This window comes from Scyliorhinus canicula, chromosome 8, assembly GCF_902713615.1.
Source record: "Scyliorhinus canicula chromosome 8, sScyCan1.1, whole genome shotgun sequence".
Classification (NCBI taxonomy): domain Eukaryota; kingdom Metazoa; phylum Chordata; class Chondrichthyes; order Carcharhiniformes; family Scyliorhinidae; genus Scyliorhinus; species Scyliorhinus canicula.
The window spans coordinates 151,206,732-151,224,298 of record NC_052153.1 but is presented as its reverse complement, the minus strand read 5'-3'; the positions used below and the strand labels follow the sequence as shown (position 1 = coordinate 151,224,298).

At 39.1% G+C, this 17,567-nt stretch overlaps 1 protein-coding gene across 1 annotated transcript in view; it reads right to left on the bottom strand.

Moving 5' to 3' along the window:
• Positions 1–11,214: 11,214 nt before the first annotated feature.
• The window catches only part of tnpo1 (transportin 1), a 212,440-nt gene continuing 206,087 nt past the window's right edge, over positions 11,215–17,567 (bottom strand). Inside the window, 2 exon segments of the mRNA XM_038805431.1 lie at positions 11,215–13,573; positions 16,450–16,588. Of these exon segments, the coding sequence (XP_038661359.1) occupies positions 16,481–16,588 (108 nt within the window). The 3' untranslated portion in view covers positions 11,215–13,573; positions 16,450–16,480.

Below are 17,567 nucleotides of genomic sequence, written 5' to 3'. Positions count from 1 at the left end.
AGTTTTTCGCGGAGGTCACAAAGATGATTGATGCAGGTAGAGCAGTGGATGTTGTCTATATGGACTTCAGTAAGACCTTTGACAAGATCCCTCATGGCAGACTGGTACAAAAGGTGAAGTCACACGGGATCAGAGGTGAGCTGGCAAAATGGATACAGAACTGGCTAGGTCATAGAAGGCAGAAATTAGCAATAGAAGGGTGCTTTTCTGATTGGAGGCCTGTGACTAGTGGTGTTCCGCAGGGATCAGTGCTGGGACCTTGCTGTTCGTAGTATATATAAATGATTTGGAGGAAAATGTAACTGGTCTGATTAGTACGTTTGAGGACGACACAAAGGTTGGTGGAATTGCAGATAACGATGAGGACTGTCAGAGAATACAGCAGGATTTAGATTGTTTGGAGACTTGGGCAGCGAGATGGCAGGTGGAGTTTAATCCAGACAAATGTGAGGTTGTTTTGGAAGTCTAATACAGGTCGGGAATATACAGTGAATGGTAGAACCCTCAAGAGCCTTGACAGTCAGAGAGATCTTGGTGTACTGGTCCACAGGCCACTGAAAGGGGCAAAACAGGTGGAGAAGGTAGTCAAGAAGGCATATGGCATGCTTGCTTTCATTGGCCGGGGCATTGAGCATAAAAATTGGCAAGTCATGTTGGAGCTGTACAGAACCTTAGTTCGGCCACACTTGGAGTATAGTGTTCAATTCTGGTCGCCACACTACCAGAAGGATGGAGACTTTAGAGAGGGTGCAGAAGAGATTTACCAGGATGTTGCCTGGTATGGAGAGCATTAGCTATGAGGAGAGGTTGAATAAACTTGGTTTGTTCTCACTGAAACAAAGGAGGTTGAGGGGCGGCCTGACAGAGGTCTAAAAGATTATGAGGGGCATAGACAGAGTGGATAGTCAGAGACTTTTTCCCAGGGTAGAGGGGTGAATTACTAGGGGGTATAAGTTTAAAGTGCGAGGGGCAAGGTTTAGAGATGTACGAGATAAGTTTTTTTACACAGAGGTAGTAGGTGCCTGGAACTCGCTGCCGGAGGAAGCATGGACAATAGAGACATTTCAGGGCATCTTGACAAATACATAAATAGGATGGGAATAGAGGGATACGGACCCCAGAAGTGTAGAAGATTTTTGTTTAAACGGGCAGCATGGTCGGCGCAGGCTTGGAGGGCCGAAGGGCCTGTTCCTGTGCTGTACTTTTCTTTGTTCTTCCCAGGTTAGCCCACAATTACCAGATTCATTGAAATAATTTTACAAATCAACCATGCTAGGATGCAAACTCAGCTAAGTCTTGCTAATCTATTACCACAATCACTGCCTGGGTAAACATTTATGTAGTTGCCATGAGCCACTTCTGAATAAGTTTAACACAAATTTGGGAGATTATTCAAACAATTTGAAAAACATTGTTTCAAAATGTACTTAGTGCCACTTATTTAGTATATCAACTTCCTAAAAATCATGTCAATAACTACTGCACACTAATCATTAAATAGCAAGATCATCTACAAGTGATGATCAATTCTTTACAAGTCACGACATGTTCAAACTATTGAATGGGGTGCACGATTAAGTAGTAAAATACCAGCATACAAGCTCAGGTACAAATCTCAATACCTAAAAATAGCAAGTTTCCGACATACAAAAACACAGACCCAAGAATTCCTGTTGGTCCTAGCTATGCATAAAATATACTAGGTTTCTCATTTTTCTTTCCCCAATCTTCTATCTTCAAAGTCTGAAAAAATGTGATATTCTGATCTTAAAAATTCCAGTTCCTAAGAGATAATGAAAGACTGAGCCCCGATTTGTCAGTACGGTAATTCAAAAGATGGCTTTGCATATAGTTATGACTGGAATTTTGAGATGGATCAAATGTGTTAGTAATTACGTGATGGAATACAGATTAATGATAGTGCAATTAAGCACAATACAGAGGAATGTCAGATCAGTTGCACTAGTTTGGGAGAACAATTTTGCATATTCCGTTGTTTTACTGCAGAAGATTGTAAACGGGCAGTAATATAAGTGATTGTACTGTTCTTATTTTACTCTCGATATGTGGCACTAATGCTAGATAAAGCAGCACTTTGGAACAAGCATTAGCAAACACGGATTAGATGCAGAGAATACCTTTCCTGCTCGAACATGTCTCAGACTCAATCCAAGAACTGCTTCAATTTCTATTTGTTAAAAATTATATTCAAATCCTTCCATGCGCTCACTTTCCCCTACCTCTACAACCCCTCCAGTCCCACAGTAGTTAAATGTCTGTCAGTTGTGCCTCAGTTAGTAGCACTCTTGCCTCTGAGTCACAAGGTTACAGATTCAAGTCCCACTCCAGAACATCAGCTCAAAATCAAGGCCAACACTCAAATGTAATACTGAGCGAGTGATACCATCGTCTTTGGGATGAGGTATCAAACAAGACCCTGTCTCGGTGCAAAAGATCCCATGGCACTAAGTATAATGGACGTGGGTGTCCTGACCATTATTTATCCCTCAACCAAAATCACAAAGATCATGTCATGCCGTTTGTTGAAACTTGTCATATGCAAATTGACTGCCACATTTCCCACATCAATGATTACAATTTAAAAGTACTCCATTGGCTGTAAAGTACTTTCAGCTGTCTGGTGGTTGTGAAAGCCGATATTTAATTTTTAAAAAACTTAGCGTTCATCTAATTATGTCATCTTGTGCACCTCACTTTGCTCACCCTTCCTTGGTGGCTGTGCCTTCACCTCTTGAATTACCTCCATAAACCACTTCACCTCACGTCTTCTTGAAGTTGGTCCTTGAAACCCATCTCTTTGACCAAGCTTTTGTTTGCTTGTTTTAAGAAAGCAGATACTATCAATGTCAAGTTGCATTCAGAGGTTTTACTGGCCCTGCTCAACCAATGGTAATCTTGTGCATTACTTAGGGCATAGATTTCCTTTTCTTATGGTTAGAAAATTACTTGACAGTATCAGAAGTAACTGAACGATTCAATATATTGAACCCTGGCAATGATAATTTTACACAATTGTCTGAAAAACAATACTGTAACTAGTTAGTTGCTGGATTAAACATTTCAAGGTAATTGAGTTTAGTGTTGGTTTACTAATATGATTCTACCCGTGATATTGCCTTAATAAATTTGGAAGGGGGCTGGCCAGCAAGAGATCATCCATCCAAGATCAGAAATTATTGATGAAGTGTTTATATCACTGGGCAGTAATGAAACAGCTAAGGATTAGCAGGTTGCAAAATAAACTTCCACGGGTATTGCAAATAGTACTAGAAAAACAAGCAAATTTTTAAAACATAGTATGAGAGGATGATAGTGGAGATGGAAGTTTTGCAAAAATCCACCAAGGTGGTAAATTAACAAGCAAATAGCCCATAAAATGGAGGAAGTGGGGGTTTATGTAGTACAAATGAGTCATGAACACAGCTCAGTATATCATGCCTCCCATCCATTGACTCTGTCTACACCAGTGTTTTTCACTTTTTTGACCGGGACCCATTTAAAAAAAATAAATTTAGAGTATCCAATGCATTTTTTCCAATTGAGAGGCAACTTAGCATGGCCAATTCCCCTAACCTGCACATCTTTTGGGTTGTGGGGGCAAAACCCACGCAAATACGGGGAGAATGTGCAAACTCCACACGGAGTGACTCAGAACCGGGATCGAACCTGGGTCTTCGGCGCCGTGAGGCTGCAGGACCAATTTTACGAACAGCCCATCCTTTGGGACCCATGGCTGTCGAATTTTGCTCCCCACCATTTTCACTTACCTACAATGTGGCAGGTGAGCCTGCTTGGAGCGCACAATCTCACTTGCTTTGTTATTCAATGTTTCATTGCTGAAAATGACTTCAGCTGATAATTAAAGATCTTGCTGCATCCTCAAACTCGCCATACTTGAAGTTTTGAGGGGTTTAAAGTTTCATTTCCCAGTGCTTCCCTGCATATAACACACACGAACTTTGAATCCTGATTTACAGTGGCAGAAGTAATAAACCCACACCTCAAGTAATCATCTTTATGCTGCTTTGTCCTGTTTTCCGCTTCGTCTTCATAGCTTGTTCACCAGAGACCTTGGAGTTAACACTAGCACTTCTGGCAGCTGCAAAATGGGAGGAATCTCTTGTGCCAGATCACATGACATCAGTGTTCAGGGTATATGAGAGTAGATGCTCTCTGCCACCGCTCCAGGCAGGAAGACTCTAGCAATAAAAAGAAATCTGCTCCTGGGTCAGCGCGTTGACATCAGGAGGCATCCTGTGCACTGCTGAGGGAACATGCATGCATAAAATAGCCGGCATTACGAAAACAGGTTGCACCATTAGGCACTGCTTCCTGCGATTCTAAATGCCGCTATGCATGGCCTCTCGAATCTCCCGCAGGCCGTGACCCTGGGTTTGAAAGTGACTGGTCTACACCTCCCACTGCCTTGGGAAGTGGGCACTATAATCAAATACCCCTCCCACCCAAGTTATTCTCTTCTAACCTGTTCCATTAGGGCAGCACAAGTGATTAGCACTGTGGCTTCACAGCGTCAAGGTCCCAGGTTCGATTCCCTGCTGGGTCACTGTACAGTCTGCACGTGTCTGCGTGGGTTTCCTCCGGGTGCTCTGGTTTCCTCCCACAGTCCAAAGATGTGCAGGTTAGGTGGATTGGCCATGATAAATTGCCCTTAGTGACAAAAAAAGGTTAGGAGGGGTTACTGGGTTATGGGGAGGAAGTAAGGGCTTAAGTGGGTCGGTGCATGCTCGATGTGTCGAATGGCCTCCTTCTGCACTGTATGTTCTATGTAAAAAGATATAAGTCTGAGAACATGCATTAACAGATTCAAAAACTGTTTCGTTCCCGCTGTTACCAGACTCCTGAATGACCTTCTTATGGACTGAACTAATCTGTCTGCGCATCTTCTATAATATTGTAGCACTATATTCCGTATGCTTCACCCAATGTCTATGTATTAACATTGTGTGCGTCACCCGATGTGTATTAATTTACATCGTGTCATTATCGTATGTCCTGTTGTTTTTTTTCATGTATCTGACTATTGTATGCAGAATAATACTTTTCACTGTACCTCGGTACACGTGACAACAAATCTAAATCTAATCTATATATCCAGCTACAGCCTAGTAAAGTACATTATTTATGGATATAGAATTTTAGAAATAAGGATAGGACTGGCAGTATTTAAAACAGCACCAGAATGACAGGAGAAAGGAGAGAATTTAATTAATCAGTAGAGGCTGAATAACATTATGATCATAAAGACTAACCTTTCCTGAAGATGGAAATGCATTATTTTTGATGTGCAACCACTGTTACCTATGTAAGCTCACAACAAATTTCACACATTAAGGTCCCATAAATTGCAAATAGGATGAGTGAAAAGTTAACCAAATTGTAGTGGTGTTGATTGAGGTAAGAATATTAGTTAGGGTACCAGAGTTTGCTACACTCATTCAAATAGCACCATTAAATCGTTCACATCACCAGAATAACTCTCCAGATAACAAGACTGAGTTATGATTGAGGAATTGCAAGAAAAAAATCAATCTCGTTTTCTGCCATCCTGGTACAGCTAGTCACATATGATAATGGAATTGTTTACTAATCATTGCAATCAAACCCCATCAGTCAAAGATTCAGACATGGGATGAGGAAAATACATGTGACTGGAAGCATTGGGAACTACAGGTCTAAAGATACCTATTGCTCCAAAGCATAACAGATTGTGAAAACTTGTTATTTATTCTCTAGATACAAAAAAAAATTGATAGAGGGGGAATGACTATTCCTCTAGGATAGGAAACCAGAAGGGAATGTAATTTTAGAATTCAAGCTTAGACACTGGAAAGTGAATCAGAAAAATTTCGGAGGAGCGATTGAATGGGCACCACACTGTTCCAGAAGCTACAAACACAAATTGTATTGTAGTGTACAAAATGAGATATATATAGAAGTCTTAAAGATATGGGAAAGGTAGGGAGAATTATGCTTCAAAGGAGTTTTCATGAGTAACTAAATATTAGGTCAGGGTCTAAAGTTTTGTGTCCAACTCTATTCCTATGCTTGAAAGTAACTCGGAAGGCATTATATAGGAGGCTTCAAGATTAATCTTCCATGGAATTGTAAATGCTTTTCAAAATACAGAAACAAACCGAGGAGCCAGAATACTTGCTTTAATTGAAAACCATGAGATATTCTTAAGGTAAAGCATATACTACACACAAGGCAAGTCCACGGTGTACGAAATAGGGACTGTGAGCAAGAGTCCCAAGATTTTTCCTGATTTCACTTTGGGTTGCTGGAATGTACGAATGTAAGGACATTGAGATGTTCCCCCCCCACCCCCCTGAAATCAATAGGAAAATGTGGTATCATAAATCCACAGTACCTTCAAATCCACAAACTATGGCTTTAAATTACATTTATTCTGAAACATAGTATTTCTGATGTTCATTTAACATTTTTTGATATCTGTACCATAATTGTTATAACCAATTTACTGCTGTGAGTTAAGCAACTGTGTGGAATGGTATGAAGAAAACCATTTTATAACCTCTCCTGCCCCCAACCCCCCTTGAAACATTCTTGAATGAAAATGAATCATCACTCACAGGACATATTCTCACTTTAGATGGTGGTCACTGAAAATCTGCTGCATTATGTCATTTCTATCAAGGTGTCAAAGATCTGAGATGAACTGATATGCTTTTGTTCATGGTTCCTGATTTCAATGCTCAAAAGGTAACTTGCATGGTAGTCATGAACTGAGCCTCTTGTGCAAAACAATGTTGAAGCACAGTCCATCTCCAATGAATATTCCAGGGTACTTGCGTATTTAGCAGGTAGGGAAGAGAGAAGAACCTGCAGTTGGGCTTTTCATAGTTTTTAAATCAGATTTTGCTGAATGATTTTGCATTTCTAGAATATCCAAGATAAAAATCAGAATTCAATTGTTATCTTTAAATGATTTATTTTGAACATACATTTCCTAGCAGTGGTTAACATTAACACCTACTAGTTCACTACAAGATACAAACTAACAATTATCAATACAAAAGTTACTACATATAAGATCAATACAATATATATTCTCTGCATGATCCAAATATTTGGTGGCCCCAAAAACTTTCTTCAAAATTCAGCAGCTTATCAAAAATTAAAACCATGTTTCTATTTAAAATGAAGTTTTGTCAAGTTTACACAGAAGCAGACTTCCAAGAAATGTTGCTTATAGCTTGTTCATATAGCTTGAGAGGTTGCAGGAGAGGTTTTGAAGGGTAAATTCTAACACCACATTACTCATGTGAAGCTCCTTTTAAAGAATCCTTTGGTCATCAAGTCGGGGAAAAAACACCCATGTATGAATGCAGATATCTTCCACAATTTTATAACTAGCCAAACTACAAGCCTGTCAATAACTAAACTAACCCAGGACACAGAATGTGGTCACTGAAGCTCAAGCAAGCCGCTGGGTGAAGACAAAAAATTTCATTGAGCTATCACTGCATTAATGCTCAACAATTGGAGAAGTCACTTTAATAAATCTTTAAAAATCACGGACAATTACATTTCTATATTTCATGACAGCTGTCATATTTCACCCCATCAAGTGATGGATTATCCACAGAGTGGACCAGTATCATTCTGCATTCGTCCCAATTACAATGAGATAATATACACCGTTGATCTTGAGATATTGATAGATAAAAGTTGAGATATTGATAGATAAAAGCTCAATGTTGAAAATGCACAATAAAACTGAATCTGTATGCAGTTTTTAAAATCAAATTTTATAATGGCCTATGGCAGTGAACTTCTACTTAGTAGATAATCAGATGGAAGCTTCTGCACTTTCCTGTTCTGTGAAACATGTTTAAGAGAACATTCACGTGAAATTTCATTTCAGGTCATGACCAATTTTGGCCAAGACATGTGATTAGATTCAATGACGTCAATGGAGAATGACCTGAAGCATCTACAATTGCTAAATAATGCACTGTTAGAACCCTTCAAAAGAGGGACACTCAAACAGGAAGGGAAGGTAAAAGGCATATATAAAAACAGTAAATGCTGACCTGAGATCTCTACAACATAAAAATATTCAAGTAGAAAAACTACATCAGTAGCAGCGGCCGTTTCTGCAAGGACAGCACACTAACAGCACTCCATTCAGTGTGAGGAGCAGACAAATCAAGCCGTGCTTTAGCATGCCAAAAAGGCAGAAACACTGGAATGTGATGAGACTAATTCTCATGACTCCATCAACATTCTCCCAACATTCAAAAACCATATGGTACATTTACATAACGAGCGACTAAAATGCTCTGTATATCCCATGATGCATTTAGCTTGTGCAAAAATATTTAGTGTTTATATTCAGGTTCATAACTTGGGGGGGGGGGGGGGGGGGGGGGGGGGAGAAACATTTTGACAATGCACATTTGTTTCTTGCTACACCTTTAGTAATCGGAATATATGAATGTTAATTAACCGCTGTATTAGAATGGGGTTGGGGGGGGGGGGCGGGAAGAGGGGCAGCCATCAATCTTATGCACCTGCAATGCAGTGAGAATGCAAAGTGAAAGATAATTTAGATTCTTCTTTTTCAGTTTTTTAGTTTCCAGAGAAATTTCATGAATTGGTACAGTCTGAGAAAAGGGAATTAATTAATGCTCTGCTTTTGAAGTTACCAGGGAAAGGTTAGTTTAAAAAAATGTTTGTATACCTATTCATTGAGTCTCCAATTCTAGTTACATAAATTTCTTCAAATACATTCTAATTTTTAACATTAGGCTTTTTGAACTCAGTAAAATCCATTTAAATGAATAGCATGCTTCAGTCAATTAAATTTCACTGAAAAACCTATGGCTCTATTTTACCCGATTGGATAAGTAAATTAAAACATTACCATTTGTAGTTACAATATTTTCCTTAAAAGTACTTTTCAACATTCCATATTCATGCTGCCCAAAAATTTACTAAAATATATCTGGTGTTGAGGTAGTTCTGAACCACAGGAGCAATTTATAAACACTGCAACATCGCAGCTGACTGTCAGTTGTAATGTTCTCATGACAGAGAGCTAGGTTAATAATACATAACCTGCTTTGTATCAGGAGGCACCAGTAGAATATAATCAATTATTAATCAGTTGCTCAGTCAAGTGCAATACTGAAAAGTGTTGTGGGTTTAGAACAAACTCATTTTAGAAACATACCACAGCAATATTTGATATTAAATACTACTTGCTCAAATAATGGAAAATCAGTTAAAAGAGCCCAGTCAATCCAAGGGATTTTGCTGGAAAATGGCCAATTCACAAAGTAGTTTTCAAAAAGTGTGCGAGACTGAAGACTAAAAGAATATCACAGCATTTGCTATGTCCACCAGAGTACAGCAAAGTACCAACTCTTGTAAATCTCCATTTAAAAATTACATACATTGGCAATATTTTTAAGTCAACAAAAACTGAAAACGAAGACGATGGACTAAAGAGCTACTGCTGCTGTTTGGAGCACTGAACCTTGATTATTCCACATTCATGAGTGTGCTGGAAACAATTATAACTTTTAAAACCAATTATTTAGAGGTTTACGTAAATGCAATAGCACTATACATGTGCAGATCAAAGTCAAATAGGGTAAAGAGAAATAAATTATCAAACATCAGACTGTCGAGCCTGCCCATACAAGGTTATTTGATGGGGAAAGAAAGATCTTTAGTAAATAAAATTATTTATGGTTACTATTTTTGGGGATTAAGCCAGGTTACTGGAATTCTACTCCCACATTAAATATATTAGCCCAAACCTGACCTATTAAATCAAATGATAGTCAGTCGTTAAAATACTGCATATACATTTGCTGGATGTATAGCAATTCGAACCTAATCTTTATTAGTGTCACAGGTAGGCTTATATTAACACTGCAATGAGGTTATTGTGAAAATCCCCTAGTCGCCACACTACGGCGCCCTTTCGGGTAAACTGAGGGAGAATTCAGAATATCCAATTCACCTAACAAGCACGTCTTTCAGGACTTTGTGGGAAGAAACAGAAGCATCCGGAGGAAACCCACAAACACGGGGAGAACGTGCAGACTCCGCACAGTGACCCAAGTTGGGAATCAAACCCGGGTCCCTGGCATTGTGATGCAACAGTGCTAACCACTGTGCTACCATGCCACCCAACCTGAACACTGGTAGAAGAACAGAATGTAAAGATGACCACTAAACATTTTGCATGGCTGCCCAATAATAATTTCTATCAACATGATCTTAACCCAAAGATACAAGGACGGTTTATCTCATCGAAGCACATTCCTGGATGAGAATTCATCCTGCTGTTGGCGGGTTGCTGATGTAACAAGTAACATTGAAGATTGACCTGGTAACTTCACATTTCTATACTTTTAGGTCTTTGGAATTAACTTTGAAAATTTTCCCAATTTCTAAAGAAGATGGTGGGATCAGGAGATTGAGAAATAGAAGTATTAGCGATCTTTATACCAAAACACTGAGAAATAAGGGGGTAGAAATAATTAAAATATAAAACTGATACCATGGGTTAAAAGGGAGGACAGTAAGCAAAGCATTTAACACTTTATTTTAGTAGGTCTGATTAATATTACAGTAAAGAAAAAGCTCCTCTCGACACTCCAACAGCTGAATTACTGCAATGTGTATATTTTTTCAGCAAATTGACTGGCTAGAAAGCCTGGAATTAAAGTCTTGAAACTCATTCACAAAAACTTTCTAATTCTTTAGAGGAATTTAATCTTTGTCCATTCTGCTCTGCTCCCTAATAAACCCTCCACCCCAGGGAATTAAGTACATTTATAATTCTGTCCAACCTGTTGTAATACTGTAACTTTTATTCCTTACACCTGAACACTGTGGAGATTTAAATCCAGATAACATTGGAGCTTTGTTAGTCATTTTCAAAAAGTGAGAAAAAAAACCTGGTCTGAAGTATTGTATTCCTGGTTAGGCAGTATCTAACGTGAAGAAAATGTCCTTTTAGATCAAAATCAAGTTAAGCACATTTGGGAACCAACTGCAGGTACTGAGCGTAGAAATTTATTTTGGTTCAAGCCTATGAAGAACATGCAAATACATTTCTCTTCACAATACAAATACCGGTAGCTTCTAGCAGCAGCCATGGAGTTGTTTTCTAGAAACCTGAGCAAAAAGTTTTAAAAAAATCATTTATGCATCAGCAATTAAAGTAAGTCCATTGCATGCAAGTTTATGAATGTTGCACATGTAGAAAAGGGCCATGCAAGTTGATGGAACCTTTTTTTAGTGAAGAGCTGAGAAGCGCTTAGTTAACTAGCATATTACATGGTTTGTATATATGTAGTTATGAAAAAGTAACCAGCTTCTGTCCAATCACTGTCCAAGCTGTGCAAAAGTAAGGAATGTATAAACCGCATTCTCATGCAAAGTAAAATAAAATCCACAAATGTATTGCAAACTAAACTGCAGCTACTGAATTCCATGCTGCAATCTCATTCATGCACACACGCACACAAAGCTTGTCTTTTTCAGTGCATTAGTTACCTCATTCATCTCACACAACTTAAAAAGCAAGCAGCAAAAATCATCCAAACACAATTTTTTCTCCCTTTTTCTGTGTAGCAAAATATGTAACGGAGGAAAACCTAGAAATACAAAAAGTTGTCATGGCTTTTAAATTATTTTAAAAATTATTTGCTGTATATTTTAATCTAGCCTTGCAGCCTCTAAAGTTGTGCTGCACTCCACACTCTGACCAGCAGAGCTGCTGTTTTCCCTGGGGGAGGGTATGTCCCATCTGAAAAAAAATCTAACCATCATGGGATAATAATCAGGCAATGTATTATAAAAGACTCACACGCATAACAAAGGTCAAGTGTACCAGTTTTTGTTTTCCACATTCACAGTACATACTAATAAAAATTAAAAAAAAGATTTACAACAAATACACATTAGGGGGAAGGGGAAGAATTTAATGTAAAAGGATTTATTTACACAAAGGAGTATAGAAAGCAACATAAAGTGGAACAAACTAAAGAAAACGGATCCATTTCATTTTGTGCTCCTGCAGCTTTTATGGCAAAAAGGGCCACCAATGTGCCAATTTTTGTTTCATATATTCCAGATTGAAATTTTGATCTATCCTGCTTAAGACTCAGTACAGGACAATAAGCATCTCACGAGATCATGCTTTGAACAAAAGTATTACAATCAAGTCGGATTAAAAACACTAAATAAAGCAAACCTGTCTCTTAACACTTGTACAATTGTCCTTACATGCCATCTAATTATGCAGCGCTCAAATGTCCTACTACATAATTCTTTTATCTCGGGAGGTTCTATTAATTTCAATAGTATATAACCATGCAGAAAGCACATCACATTGACAGCACAGAGGCAACAGATTTGCATGGCGATTTCAGCTTTCCACATTGTGCAGGTTACACACAATACAATAACAATCTTAAACCTATTGGATCCTAAAGGTATTTCAAATCGTTACAAACTGTTATACCTATGAATAACCTTAACAGAAATTAAAATCCTATATGAAAAACCTCGGGGTATTTTACATAGTCCATTTAGTAATATTGTTGAGCTGCAACACTAAAGAAACCTTACCATTTCCACTCTCTATGATGCACACATGCTAGACCAATGCCCCACTAAACAAAGCAACCTTACTGTTAACCACAGTGAACCAAATACATGCCTGTACCTTAAATCGAACATGTACGCTACAAAGATTTACTGTAGTTCTTAGTTTAAGAAAAAAATCTGAACACTGGCATTACAACCCAATTACTTATACTATCTGGTGTTTTTTAAATGCAAAACTAAAGATATGTCAAACATTAACTGATATGCACGTACCACTCAGTGAAAAAAAAGCTATTTAGGGTTTTGAGCCATTTAGCCTGGTTATCAATCATTAGTCACTCATTATGACCAATATTGTTACTTCATTAGAAACTCACATCTTAATGTCTATGATTTTACTTAGGTGTTTGCTATTAATCTTGGAAACAAGCTGCACTTTTGAATTGCGCTAACATTGCCATTTTTGTAGCTCTCCTAAATTCATGCAAATGCCTATTAATCCCCGAGTGTTTTCTTAATTCTTACCTTCAGCCTTAGTCTGTATGTAAAACCCCCATGTCTCTGGCTGCCAACTTTAACCTAATGATTATGATTTTCTCTCTGCACTTAAAACCCACTTTTGAAGCCTATATTCCTGCATTTGTTGCATTTTCCCTTAGTCAGAAACATGATGTTTTTGGGTCAGATGTCTTCCTTTGTTTCTTCTCTTCTGGTGTAAAGCTCTAAAAAGAAGAGACAAATGTCCATCGAGACTTCAGGGTTCAACTTTCCCCAATGTCGACTGAACAGTACGACGGCTAAACACCTCCCTCCCACCCGTCCCAGTAGGGCTGGGATTGTACTATATGTCCCACTGGTTTACCCTCCCCCCCCGTAAAGGGTAACTTTTTCCCTGGGTGCAGAGTCTCCCTATGGACTTCCCAGCTTGAAAGACCTGTAGAGACAAAGAAATATGGTTTACATGTTTGACCAAAACAAACATCTCAAGGTATTTCACAGGAGTGTTATCAAACAAATCTGACATAGAACCACATAATGCAACATTAGGCCAAAGGTTGGTTTTAATTCTATATTGGGCAGAGAGGGAGGAAGAGCTTTTGAAGTGATTTGAAGAGAATTCTCTTGATTGCTAGTTTCTAGCACAACAAGGACAGAAGTATTGCTGGATTTGGGTCTGGAGCATGAAGTAAGTCAAGTGGATCAAGTATCAGTAGGGGGTTCTTAGGGAACAGTGATATAGTATTATAAAGATTAGATTAATTATAGAAAAGGACAAGGAACAATAAGAGGCAATATTCTTAAATGGAGGACGATGTGGGTTGAGGACAAGTCTGTCCTGGGTAAATTGGAATCAAAGATTTGAGGGAGACTGTAATCAAAAAATGGGCTGTTTTCAAAGAGGAGATGGTTCAGATACAGTCTACAAGCATTCTCATGAGGGGAATAAAAAAAGAGTTAGAGCAATCAAAGTCAGAGCTCCCAGATGACGAGAGAGCCACACTGAATGTAGACGTTCAGAGAAGATGTGAAAAAACAAATTAGTGCAAAGAGCGCAGGTGAAGAGGCTGCTACTTAACATGAAAGGGAATCCAAAAATATTCTACAGACTTATAAAAAAATAATAGGGTAGTAAGAGGGTTGAGTTGGAAACAGACATGACTGAGGTACTAGATGAGTGCTTTGCACCAGTCTTTACCAAGGAAGATGCTGTCACAATCAGTGAAAGAGGAGGGAGCAGAGATACTTGGATGAGCTACAAATTGAGAATAGTAGTACTAGACAAGATGGCTGTACTTTAAAGTTAAATCACTAGGACCAGCCGGGATACAGCTCAGGACACTGAGTGAAGTAAAGGTGGAAATGGTGGAGGTACTGGTCATAATTTTCCAAAACTCCTTAGTTACAGGGGGCAGGATTTTCCACACAACCCACAGTGTGTTTTGTTCAGGCAGCCTACCATTGGTCAGCGGCGGGATCTTCTGGTCCCATCATTGTTAACGGGATGTCTATTTGAATGCATCCCTTACCGCTGGGAAACTCGCAGGGGTGTGCCGTCCGCGGGGCCAGAAGATCCCACTGACATGAACAACCAAAAGGTTCAGTCAGGGATGGTGCCAGATGATTTGAGAACTGCAAAGATTATACCATTGTTCACAAAAGGATAAAGCAAAAAAAGCAAAGTCATTGGTGGCAGTAAAAGTTTTTAGAAACTATATCTGGGGCAAAATAATGGTAACGGCACTGAATTAGTAATTCAGAGGCCCAGCATAATGTTCTGGGATCAGGAGTCCAAATCCCACATTAACAGCTGGTGAAATGTAAATTTGATTAATGAATAAATCTGGACCATAAAGCTAATTTCAGTAATGGTGACCATGACGATTATCATCGATTTTTGTAAAATCCCATATGGTTCACTAAAGTCCTTTAGGGAAGAAAATCTGCCATGCTTACCCAGTCTGTCCTACAGGGACTCCAGACCCTTAGAAATGTGATCAACTCTCAGCTGCCTTCTGAAATGGCCTAGCAAGCCACTCGGTTCAAGGGCAGATAAGGATTGGCAACAAATGCCAGCCTCGTCAGTAACACGCGTGGGAATGAAAAAAAGGGTGGATTAATCGAGGAAAGTCAGCATAAAATAATTAAGTGCCACTTGCCTTTAACAAACTTGATTGAATTTTTTGAAAGGTAAGAGTTGTTGAGGGTAATGACGTTGATGTGGTATATATATTTACAAAAGGTGTTTGATAAAATGCCAGGTAATATGCTTGACGGCAAAGATGAAGCTGTGGAATAAAAGGGACAGTGGTCGCATGCATATAAATTTGGCCGAGACACAAGAAAGAGAATTGTGGCGGCGCAGTGGTTAGCACTAGTGCCTCGCGGTGGCGAGGACTCGTGTTCGATCTCAGTCCTGGGTCACTGCCCATTTGAAGTTTGCACATTCTCCCCATGTCTGCAGGGGTCTCACCCCAACAACCCAAAGATGTACAGGGTGGGTGGATTGGCCATGCTAAATTGCCCCTTTATAAAATACGAAAGAAACAGTTGTGGTGAATGGTTGTTTTTCAAACAGGAGGAAGTTGTGTTCCCCAGGGGTCCATATTCGTTGCATCACTGTTTTTCTTGATATATATTAATCACTTAGACTTGGATGTAGAGGGCACAATTTCAAAATTTGCAAGTATTGTGATGGATGAATGGGACTTGGTGTGAGTTAGGACTGAAGTGGCATAGTTTTGGCACAGGCATCAAAGTTCTGAATGACCTCAAATATATAAAGAATAGAATGTAGGAGGCCAGCCAGGTGTATACTATTACCTCTGAATCATAGAATTTACAGTGCAGAAGGGGGCCATTCGTCTGCACCGGCTCTGGGAAAGAGCACCCTACTTAAGCCCACGCCTCCACCCTATCTCCATTACCCAGTAACCTCCCCTAACTTTATTGGACACTAAGGGCAATTTATCATGGCCAATCTACCTAACCTGCACATCTTTGGACCGGAGCACCTGGTGGCAACCCACGCAGACACGGGGGGAACATGCAGACTCCGCACAGGCAGTGACCCAAGCCGGGAGTCGAACCTGGGACCCTGGAGCTGTGAAGCAACTGTGCTACCATGCTGGACTTAACTGTTTCAAAAGGCGTGGTTGCGGACCTCAGCAACAGATCAGTTGAGGTCGTAATGGAATTGAGCAATGCTATGGAGGTGGAAACAGGTTGTCTTAGTGATGGCACAGATGTGTGGATACACAGATGGGTGGATAGAAGTTCATCTCATTTAAAGTAAAACAGTTTGGTAATTACCACGAGTATGGGTTGACAACAGCGTACACAGCTAGACTCCATAATACGCTGCAAGGCGTTCCTTCAAAGGAGGTGGGAACTGGTCTGAAAAACGGGTCCAATTCTCATCCCCAATCTGACTTTTAAAACCATGAAGGATCTGAAATGATGTACAAAGATTATATTTTGAGCCAACAAATTTCAAATACACATGACCAATTTCAGTAATCATTTGCATTGTCCAATCAAGAATTTTCATGTGCTACCCAATTAAATTGAATATACTAGTTTAAATATTCTAGAAATTAGAATTTTGTAATTTATGACCCACAAATTAATATATTTGCACATCTGTGATAAATTTAAATTAAAAAATAATCTAAGGCTTTCCCTCTTGCACAGCACCAACTCAAATCACTCCAGCTTGGTTATTCATAACCTTCCTGGAGTGCTTTCCCAACAGGTTTCCAATCATTTCAATTTATATAGAAGTGATACTAAACATTTGCAACTTCAATATATAACATGGCACATAAAGTCACCATAGTCCCACATGACCATAGGTTGCTTTCCCCTTTTGAGGGGGAAATATGACTGGTGGTGATTTAACCTGAGGATCACCAGACCTCAGGAAGGCAAAGTTGAAACAATCACAGAAATGTCAACAATGAGTATTATTTTACTAGAACATCTAGTTAAAAATAACGTCAATATTTGAACAAACCAGATTCTACAAAATGTCCTTAATAGCACAGTGCAATTTATGCAAAATTAATTTAACAGAACAATATCCTACTGGTTATTTATAACACTGTATTCTGCACATTACACCATATTTGAGAGAAGGACTCAATATTTGCAGCCCCAGGTAAACTGCACAAACACTTTTTCATTCTGAAGTACTTCTGCCTTGGTGCATGATCTTATTCAATATAATTATTTCATAAAAATGTTGTAATTGGATTCTGGTTGATCAGTAATGTCACAGGGTAGAAAAATCAAATGACTCCTGAGCAACAAGCCGAAATGATTGAACCACATAGGTCTTCACTGTCAGTGAGAAGGTTAGAGCCCTTAGGGGGTGACTCGGTGCAACACAACCATTAAGAGGCCAGAGGAGAAAGACTGAATGGTTCACA